This window comes from Podarcis melisellensis, assembly GCF_964234715.1.
Source record: "Podarcis melisellensis genome assembly, chromosome: 8".
In the NCBI taxonomy this organism is placed as follows: domain Eukaryota; kingdom Metazoa; phylum Chordata; class Lepidosauria; order Squamata; family Lacertidae; genus Podarcis; species Podarcis melisellensis.
In genome coordinates this window covers 42,983,977-42,994,942 of record NC_138540.1, presented here as the reverse complement: position 1 = coordinate 42,994,942, position 10,966 = coordinate 42,983,977, and the positions used below count along the sequence as shown (strand labels likewise).

Here is a 10,966-nt window from a genome sequence, read left to right as displayed (position 1 = left end):
CCCCAGAGTCATCCGCAACTGGACCTAACAGTCAGGGGGTACCTTTACCTTTATAATGCCTTCACTGACTTAGAACCCAGGTATCTGAAGGAGTGGCACATACTTCCCTGTGTTGTCCTGCTCATGATTTAAAGTGCCCTGGGAATGGGCAGGCGAGCAGACTCCTAGCCACTCCAAGCCAAAGTGGAGATGTGTGATTTTTGTGCCCCCCTAGGCCTGTGTCTTTGGCAGGGGCCAAACTGGACAACTCCAGGTATGCCCCTGGCTGTTGTTTTCAAGTCAGGAAATTAGGCTTATTTAAGAAGTGGAATGGGAGAATAGAGAAGAAAGTATTGTCAGCAACAAAATTAAGTGAGGAGTGGGATCCTAAGCATAGCCTCTTGCTTCTCCCAGCAAAATCAGTGCCACTTGTGAATGAATAAGCCAGGTTAGTGTTGGGCTATCATTATGGAAGGCAAGAGCTCCCCCTTGGTTTCCCTGAGAAATCTTTACCCTCTTCATAGGCTGATAGATTGCAGCCTGCCAAATGCATTTTTTCTGGATGCTATCTCTCTCTGGCCTGCTGGAGGTTTTTTAGCCTCCTGTCTCTAAGGAAGTGAAAGAGAACAGAGAGATCTGCTGGTTGGGGGGGGGCGAGGAGAGAGCGAGCGATGAGTGTTACGCAGTTCCTGTACCTTTAAATCTAAGGAGCTTGAGCTGAGACAGAGAGCGAGAGAGGCAGAAGCTGAGCCGGGGGTCTGTTCCCCTTAATAAGCAAGATCGGTCTCCACTGAGGAAGATGGGAAGAAGAGGGTGAGGAGGATGCAAGAAGACCTCTGCCCCTCCCAGACTGGAGATACAAAAAAGGAAAGAGAGAGAGGCGCCTCTTTCCCTCCGTCCTCAATCTCTTCCGCCTCCTCCATCCCTTCTTTTTCTGCCACCCTGCTGAAAGAATCCAGCCCTTCCGAAAAGGGCATCTCTCCCTGTCTCTCTCTTTGAAGGCAAAATGTGGGAGTCGTTCCAAAAAACAAGCCGAGATCTAACGGAGTGAGAGGTTTGCTGTGGGTGGCGGTGGGAGGTGTGGGGAGGGGGGGAGGAGGAAGAAAATGAGAACAGTTGTTTTTGTAGGGTGAGGTGTAGGTGTGTTTGTGAGTGTGTATGTGTGTGTGTGTTTGTGTGTATGTATGTATGCGTGAGTGTGTGTGAGAGAGAGAGAGAGAGAGAGAGAGGAAGAGAGTGTGCGTGAGATTGAGACAGACACAGACACTGCATTGCTGCTGATTCAGGAGTCTCTCCAGCAAAAACATAACCACCAAGATGCTGCTCTGCCTTGGACTGCCTGATCCATTTCTCCATCAAAACAGCAGCAGGTGGAGGTCACAGAGGGGGATTTGAGACCCTTCCTGCCGCCTGCGTGTTGCATCCTCCCCCCCCCCGCAAAACCAGGAATTCTTCTTCTTATATGTTGGCACTTGGCCTGTTTCTCCGCATCCTTTCTTTCCCTGGGTTTTGCCTCGGATGGTTTTAAAGGAGACTTGCTTGCACCAAAACCTGCCTGATTTGCTGTTCTGGACAATATTATTCTCCCTCTTTTGCTCCAATCCAGCCTCCAGAGCAGGAAGCCAAGAGGATCAAGGTTCCATGAGTCTCCCCCTTGAGAAAGTGTGAGCAGCAGAAATTGACTCAAGCAGCTATTTGGATTTGGTGCATTATTTAAGGTGTTGTTTGGGGTTTTTTTTCCCCTCCCCTGGCGGCTGCTTCTCCTCCTCCTCTCTCTCTTTCTCTTTTTTTCACCTTTTTGAGAATTTTCAAACTGAGTTACATGCATGTCCAGTGGGGGAAGGTTTAATTTTGACGATGGAGGGTCCTATTGTGGAGGCTGGGAGGACGGCAAGGCTCACGGCCACGGAATATGCACCGGCCCCAAGGGTCAAGGAGAGTATGCGGGTTCCTGGAGTCACGGCTTTGAAGTGCTGGGGGTCTATACCTGGCCGAGTGGCAACACCTACCAGGGCACCTGGGCCCAGGGAAAGCGCCACGGCATTGGTGTGGAGAGCAAAGGGAAGTGGGTGTACAAAGGCGAATGGACTCATGGATTTAAGGGACGCTATGGAGTACGTGAATGCACAGGCAATGGGGCCAAATATGAAGGCACCTGGAGCAATGGTCTTCAGGATGGTTATGGGACAGAGACCTACTCGGATGGAGGTAAGTAGCCCATTTGCTCCTTCTTTTCCTTGGTGTTGTCCAGTGGATCATCCTTCCTTTTCTCTGCCAGGTTGTGGTGTATTCTTTTAGGAAGCCCTGCCAGTTCAAAGCTTAGTTCTTACTGTAAGACAGAGAAAAGCAGCTCACCCAGGCAGTGCCCCTTCCCAATGGAGCCCTCTAAGTTCATTTGTGACCAGGGCTGTTTCTTTTCTTGTTCTATGTTGCCTGATGAAGGGAAGGCCTTTTTTTGCAAGCTGGTTTGTTGGATAGAGTGGGGGGTAGGAGGCTGGAAGACATTCAAATTCTTACTCAGCTATGAAACTCCCTGTGGTGGGTTAGTCACTATCTTTCAGCTAAGCTTACCTTGTGGGTTGCTGTAAGGATAAATGAGGTGAGAACTGTGAAACATTTTTATTTTATTTTTTTGAGTATGCAAAAGAGCTTAGAAATTAAGAGCAATGGCTGTGAGGAACCAAACTATATCCAAAGTTGTATATGAGGAGGAATACAGTAAGGCAGGGTCAAGAAATTGGTTAGAATCATAACAGGAAATGCAGGTTTTTGGTATCTGGAGCAAATGGCCCAAGAGAGACCCCTTTACATGGATTAATCTGAGGCACAGTTTGTCAGGAAGTGACGTTTGGCTTCCATTCATTTTCATGAGGGTTGTTCAGAACATCCCAGTGAATTATGCCCCCTGGATCAGATTTGTGTCTCTGCCACTGCCAGTCTGCTATCCTTAATTGTTGCCCATAATCTGCCACCCGAGGTGGTCACATGCCTGTCCTATCATTGGACTGTTTCATGACTTGAAAGCATGACTCTAGACCCACCACTTGAACCTGTAGGTTCTTTCAACTCTGAAGCGGATTAGGTTTAAAAACAAACAAACACATAACCCAGGCAGCAAGATGCACTGCTGGATCTTCTCAATGCAGGCGCTTTGAAATTCTCACCATAATGAAAACATATTGCAAGCTGCTATCATTTTTTATAATTCCCCCTCCACGCATAAAGCTCAACCTGATGCATCCAGAGCTTATCTTGCAAATGACTGCAATTCATAGAGGGTTCCCACAATGAGATTTCACAGCTTGATTGTGTATAGCAGGGGTAGAGGCCCTCAGGCCCAGAGGCCAGATGTGGGCCCAAGCCTCTCTCTCTAGGCCATACTCCTTCTTTAGTCATGTCCTTTCTGCCCAGGCCACCCTGCTCACTGCTCTTCCTTCACACCCTCATTGAGTGCTTTTGTGTGGCTGGGATGTGTCCTTGAACTCTGATAATGACTTGCCTGCCTGTATAGAGCATAGAAAGGTGTATGTGTGTAGAAGTACATTTACATTTGTTGCTCTAGCCCTGTCCATCACTAACTTGCAGTTCCCACAACATTGCTCAGAAGGGAATGTGGCTCAGGGACTGGAAAAGCTTTCCCACTCTTAATGCAGAGAAACCCAGAGGCAGGTGAGGACAACTGGTTTTGACCTCTGATGGCACTTTCAGGTGTATCAGGGTGAGTGGGAATGGGTACAAATACTGAATAAATATTTAGCAGAGACACAGAGAGAAATTATTTAGTTCTGATGTCTTATCCTGAGAAAACAGCTTCCTTTCTCCCAAGTGACTGAATCACTTGGTCTCTTGTTCATTGACAGTGTCCCAGCTTCCCTAGGTACTAAGGGCCAAACCAGCTTCCAAGAGCCCCGTGGAAACAACAAGGGAGGCCTCTGGTTTTCATCTTATGTGTCTGTATCCAAACAGCTTTGATCTCCCTCACCCATGTTGCTTAGAGTGTTCTAAAGATTTTAGATAGAGAAAGAAAGAAAAACATCCAAGGCCTTTATCCTCAGCCTTGAAAGTCTGGATTGGCAGGGAGGAGGAGAAGCAGTAGAGGTCCAAAGCTTCAAAATGCAACTCTTTATAAACAAGTTTGTTGTGCTGACTGGGGTAATAGCAGAATGGGGCAGTGGGAGGTTGGAGATGAGGAAAGAGGAATTTGATATGTTTTAACACTCTGTGCTGTGCTTACGAACTTACTTTGAAATGGTTAGAGCTGAGGGTTTTCTTGATTGAACACAGAATTTTGAAAGAGCATGGATACATTCTACGTATTTCCTGCTCTACTTCTCTACCTTTATCACTCCCTAAGGAGACCTGGGATTATTCTGAATACATGGTTTTCTATAAAGACAAGACTGAAGACCAGCTTGAAAAGTCTCCTAAAACCCAAGGGATGGTTTTTTAAAGAAGGCATCTGGCCTGTCCATGCCTTTATCCAGAACTCAGGTGGTCACGATGGAATCTTGCTGCAGCAGTACAATTCCTAATGAATTCTGGCTGGCTATGGAGTCCACAGAATGGGACATAAATTTGAATAACCCAGGAATTGGACAGAAATGTAAATCTTCTGTTGTGGCTAAATTAATGTTGTCTCTAAAGCTAGAAAGGATGGGGGAAACAGACTTCATGATGGTTGTGAAACTAGTTTAGGAAGAAATGCTGTCCAGGTAGCAGAAACCTACCCAGCAAAGCTTTGGTGGAGAATTGTAGGGCAAGTGTGGGGAACTTTTGGCCCTTCAGATGTTGCTGCAGCTCCCATCATCCCTAGTCATTGGCCATGCTTGTTGGGGCTGGTAGGAGTTATAGTTAAGAAATATCTGGAGGGCCAAAGGTTCCCCACACCTGATGTAGAGCCATGATTATTATTTAAAAATAAATAAATCCATTTTTTTAAAAAGAATAACAACACTTTTACATTCAATTATACAGCAAATTCATCTTGTTTGACTTCCTCCCCCGCCCCCTGGCTTCCAAATCCAATCATTCATCATTATGCATATCATTATTTGTCCTCTAAGTTTCAAATCTTAATTATAAATATGTTGTCCATATTTAACACATCATAAGTGTTACAACAACCCTGCTAATGTTTTAACGTATTTACAGTGTTCTTTAACATATTCTATAAATTTTATCCAATCTTGTAAAGATTTCTTTTCGTCTTGTTGCCTGATCCTAATGGTAAGCTTTGCCATTTTGGCATAGTCTATCATCTTGATTGGGACGCAGGTGGCGCTGTGGGTTAAAGCCTCAGCGCCTAGGGCTTGCCGATCGAAAGGTCGGCGGTTCGAATCCCTGCGGCGGGGTGCGCTCCCGCTGCTCGGTCCCAGCGCCTGCCAACCTAGCAGTTCGAAAGCACCTCCAGGTGCAAGTAGATAAATAGGGACCGCTTACCAGCGGGAAGGTAAACGGCGTTTCCGTGTGCGGCTCTGGCTTGCCAGAGCAGCGATGTCACGCTGGCCACGTGACCCGGAAGTGTCTCCGGACAGCGCTGGCCCCTGGCCTCTTAAGTGAGATGGGCGCACAACCCCAGAGTCTGTCAAGACTGGCCCGTACGGGCAGGGGTACCTTTACCTTTACCTTTATCATCTTGATTATCCATTCTTCCTTCGCCGGTGTGCCTTCTTCTTTCCATTTTTGGGCAAACAGCATTCTGGCGATCGTGGTAGCATACATACACTGTCTCTTTAAGTTCTTTGGTATCTCCTCCCCCACTATCCCAAGCAAGAAGGCTTCTGGGTTCTTGTTTTTTATAAAAGCTTATCTTAAACATTTTTAAAACTCATTGTAAATCATTTCCCAGAAGTCTTTTGCCCTTCTACAAGTCCACCACATATGCAAAAAGGTTCCTTCATTATCTTTACATTTCCAACATATATTGGTGGAATTTTTATACATCTTTGCAATTCTACCTGGGGTTAGGTACCAACGGTACATCATTTTCATATAATTTTCCTTTAAAGAACTGTATGCAGTAAATTTTAAATCCTCCTTCCACAGCCTTTCCCATGACTCAAATGGAATATTGTGTCCCAAGTCTTTTGCCCATTTTATCATTACATCTTTAACCTCTCCATCTTTTGTTTCCCATTCCAACAGTAGCTTATCCAATTTTCAGACCTTGAGAATTCCTTACCAAAGCCTCTCTCCTTATCACTTCTGAATATATCATTTAATTGGTGGTATTGCAACCAATCCGTTAGCAGAAATTTTATTTCATCAAAATCTTTTACCCTCCATTTATTTTCTGTTTCTGTTAACAGATCTTTGTATGTGGCCCAATTTTCTATGCACCCACGATTAGCTCAGCAGTTGTCGGTGTAGAATCGAAACAGACATAAAAGTATGTCCCTAAAACAGGCTCGTGTCTCATATGTCTTTTAATCTTGGTTCACCTGAGGATAACAAATGGCCTTAGTGGAATTCAACTGAGTTCTTCAAGGGGACTGGGCTGGCAATCAGTCCTAATGAACTCATGCATTCAGATATTATTGCATCTGGATGTATGTATGGTCAAGAATATTACACTAGGAAGGAATGGCTCACTGCTTGTCATGACAAAAAGAGGTAGCTATTGGGAATTAAAGCTCATGTGCTGCTTTAATCCTTCTGATTTCTTAAGCTTCATCATTTCCTGGGATGTCAACATTGCTATCTGCCACAATTCTATTCTTTAAATCGTAGATAAACTTCAGTATTGTAAGCAGATCAAGTTTTATTAACAGGTTTAGACAAAGCAAAGCTGGTGTGTATCAAAGATCTGATCTGAAGAGTCTACATTTTCTTGCATAGGAGAAACCAACAAAAGGGCATCAAGGTGCCAACAGGAGCTCAGCATTATTTACTAATGACCATTGCTATGCGTACAGTACATTTTAGCTTGAATTTGGATCCAAGGGGTCCAAACACTTCTGTTTTCATCAGCTGTCCACCTTATTGGATGCACATTCCTCTTTCTACCTTTGATGCTCCCGCCCACCCCCCACATCCTATAACATGTGCTCATTCCTGTTGCAGCAATACACAGTTTCCTTTTGCTGTTATCAGGCTCTTGGAACTCCCACACACTCTCCTGTTCTTCAGGCACATGCGCATAGTCTCTCTCGCACACTTCAGTGCTGTCATACACATAATATTCACCCTTTGTACACATACCCACACACAGATGCTCACACCTCCGCATTTGTTTCATGTTTCAGACATGTTTGTCAAAAACAGACCCATAGATTGCACAATTATATCTCACAGTTGCACAGATGCTTCAGAGGCACAGGAAAGGTATACTGGGCCTTGCAAGCACACAGATGCATTGCTCATACCCAGAAGCACACAGTGAATACCTTTCACATAGACACATCTCGTTTTCAGTATCACCCGGAGGCCCAGATCACAAACATTCCAAAGCCCACTTTTCTTGATGTCATGTTGAAGTTGCCACCTGCATGTAATCACATTTGTGTATTTGCTGTGCATCCTGGATATCTGCACTTGCATCCTGGGTCAAATACATCATATGCACAGCCACATTGCTATTCTCAAATTGACTCTCCACATACATAAGTTTCCCTGTATTGGAGCAAGGGGTTCGGACTTGCGAACCCTTCCAGCCCCATGATTTTATACATCTCTAGCAATGCCATTTCTCCCTCTAATCATGCACACATAGAAAGAAGAAGCATATTCTTGCTTTTCCAGGGTACAAACCTTCACAGCAATCAAAGCAATGGACATTAGAGTGATAGGAGAACTAAAAGAAGAAACTGAGTACTCATTTCATGTTTCTAGGACTGAAAATTGCACTCTCTATATAAGTGTGTGTGTGTGTAGCCTGCAAGCATTTCATACATGCCAGCAATCTCTATTTTAGCTGCTTTATATTTGGAAATTGAAGCAGAGCTAATTGAACAATACCAGAAAGGCATCCCAGTCCTGGAAATAACTAAGCAATACTATGTCAGGCTGACGTTAGCAACTCAAATTAGCCTAGCCAAAAACCCCAGTTTTAATTTCTAGCAATTTAATCTCAAAAGAAGCACACACTCTCAATCTTTCTCCTCCTCATATCAACTCTTCCTTTTTCAGGACCTTGGAGAGTGCTAATTGAGCTGACTGGGCATGCAATCAACTGGGCCCTGCTGCCATAAAATTTCCACTTATTTCGATCCCTTTGCCCCAGCACCCTAAAATGAATGTGGCCTGCAAGCCTCAGTCCTTGGTTTATTGCAACCAATGCACTCTCCAAGGACACATCCAGATGGCGTTGTGAAGGGGGAGATGCTGTATGTATATCAGGTGCACACCTGTCTCCTGTGGTCCTTCTGTGTGTTAACTCAATCCTTCCCTGGCCCTGGAGGTCCCTGCCCTTCCCAGAACAACAGCAAGCATATCAGACTAGTATTAAGTCATGAATGGAGACTGCAGAGCTACAGGGCTTGGTATACGGCAACCAATGTTTTCTCCAAGGACAGATCCAGATGGCAATTCATATGGTGCGAATCTAACTCTGATAAAGTGGAGGGGGAAATGGTACTGCCATTTGAAGATACTTCATGAGTCAAAGACTCGTTTACTGATTCACATGCACAACTTGTAACCCACCAAGCCAAATTCATCCACCTTGGTTGCCAGATGCTACAGAGCCACCCTGTTTTTTTCTGCAGTCCCACACAGGCAACAAAACAGGAGGCTGATTGAGTCCCTGGTGGACTTCCATAATGGGTGTGGGTGGTGCTTGGGTCACAAGGTATATGTAGGCCTGGTGTACATCATCCTATGAAAGCTCTGTGGTGTTTGATCTGCAGTGGCTCTTTCTCACATGCAAGTAATCCTTAAATGCTGCCCTCAACCTGTGTGGCAGACAATGCATGTCTAAATCACCCTAACCACTCTCCAAGTTTATCACACAACTGCCCAGCTGAATGTGCTGAAAGCAGTTGCTCAACAATCCTAACCCATTAGGGGTATGGGCCAGCACATTTTTCAGGAATGCGCACTTGCACAGCCTCCAATGGCAACAGGGAAGTTTTTTAATGGAACTTCCCCAGCTCCCCACTTTGAGTCGTACCTTCCAGGAATGCAAATGGATTAGTTAGGAAAAAACAACAAGTTGGAGGTAAGAAGCATCTCCTTCCACATGTAGTGAATTTTATTCTAGGCTTTAACTATCTGTCATTCTCCTGCCCTCTTGATTTGCCCCAAATTTGGTACCCACACTAAAAGGCATATTTACAAGAATTTGGACGGTTTGTTCTATAGCCAAGGTTTTGTTCTGAAAATAAGATGGGTTTTCCACCTCACCGCAGTGATAGAAATAGACACTGAACTCAGCTCTGTGGGTGTGTAGAGAGAGAGGGGTGGTGGTAAAGGAATATAATTATTATTCTTTGCTGCTGTTGTTTATTTATTGCCTTCCACATATGTATCTCAGGACGATGTACGAAACATAACAAAAACTGAAAAACAAGAGAAATAGATGATTTTTGTTTGCGTGAAATTATACAGAATGGACACCTTGGCTCATCCAGCAGGGAAAATGTGTCAGAACATATAATTATGCCCCCCTCTCTCTTATTTTACTCTCTTTCCTTATAAGGCCTTAGCATTTGCTTACTTTCCTGGACAGCACATCATCTTCCAGATGGGTTTCTTTTCGGAGGCACAGTAGCTATTTCCCCCACTGTGTAGGCCACTGGAGTGCTCTGGGTTTGTAACTTAAGCTAAGTGCACATCCCATTTGCACCTGTTTGATGATGAAATACTTGCCCCCATTCATTCCAGAGCCCCATGTGAACTTTGGTGTGTGAGCTCAGAGCTACCACATGTGCGGGGCACTTGTGCTGTTGTTCTGTAGAGAATAAAGAACTGTCAGCCCCCTCACCAAGCACAGATGGGCCACAGGTCAGTGGCAGAGCAATTGCTTTGCATGCAGAAGGTCCCCCATTCAATCCTCAGTGGCATCTCTGGTTAAGTAGTCAGATAGCAGAGATGGGACAGATCTGCTCCTGAGACCCCAGAGAGCCGCTGTCAATCAGCATGGACCAGGGATAGGAAAAGTTGTGGCCCCCTCCAGATATTGTTGGACCACAACAGCCACCATTCCTGACCACTGACCATGTTGGATGGAGTCCAAACAGCATCTGCAGGGCCACAGCTTGCCCATTCCTGGGGTAAACAATACTGAGTTAGTTGGACCAGTGGTTTGACTCTGTAGAAGGCAACTACATGTGTCCAGGCTACAATTTTGCAGGGTTTCCTGAGGGAAACAATGCATTAAAAAGGTATAGAACCAACATAATGTAGTGCAGATTATAGTGTAGATTAGCAATCTTCAACATTGGCTAAACTGGCTGGGGATGATGGGTTCTGTATTCCAACTGCACTTCATGACCCAAAGTTGAAGAATGCTGGTGTAGATAATTATAATCACTAGAATTCTGTCAAATGGTGATTATAGGACCCTCCCGGTACCTTTAAAAAAATTACACATTCCTGATTATTTGTGCTATAATGCTATGTGGGGGAAGGGCAGTGTCACACATGATCTTGCTTTTTATACTGTTCACACTTGCAAATGTTTCAGGGTGATCACACTGCTTCATTTCCAATCAGTGCTTATCCTGTAATTACCTGCTGAAATCATGTAGCTTTTTATACCAGAAAAGTTCTAGGTTTTTTTTGGCCTCCTTTTTTGTGCTATAGCCCCTCTGGAGAGCAACGAGATGGTAGCTTTGGGGAAGCATTGCAGAACAACAAGTAAAGCAGAATAAATCCACCACTAAGGCACCATTTTTGTCTTAAGAACATGTTGCTGAATACAACCAAAATAAAACACAGGTCTGGAGGGGCCCAGTAAGATTTCCCTCAAGATGATGGTGAGGGATTGTTTCTTTTCCTGGGATGTAAGGTGAGTGGCAAGCACCCTCTTCAGCCCTTCTTGCTCATA

General features: G+C 44.8%; 1 protein-coding gene across 1 annotated transcript in view; it reads left to right on the top strand.

Moving 5' to 3' along the window:
- Positions 1-618: 618 nt before the first annotated feature.
- The window catches only part of JPH3 (junctophilin 3), a 91,014-nt gene continuing 80,666 nt past the window's right edge, over positions 619-10,966 (top strand). The window contains exon 1 of the mRNA XM_081920177.1: positions 619-2,187. Coding sequence (XP_081776303.1) covers positions 1,806-2,187 — 382 coding nt within the window. The 5' untranslated portion in view covers positions 619-1,805. The remainder of the gene's footprint in view (positions 2,188-10,966) is intronic.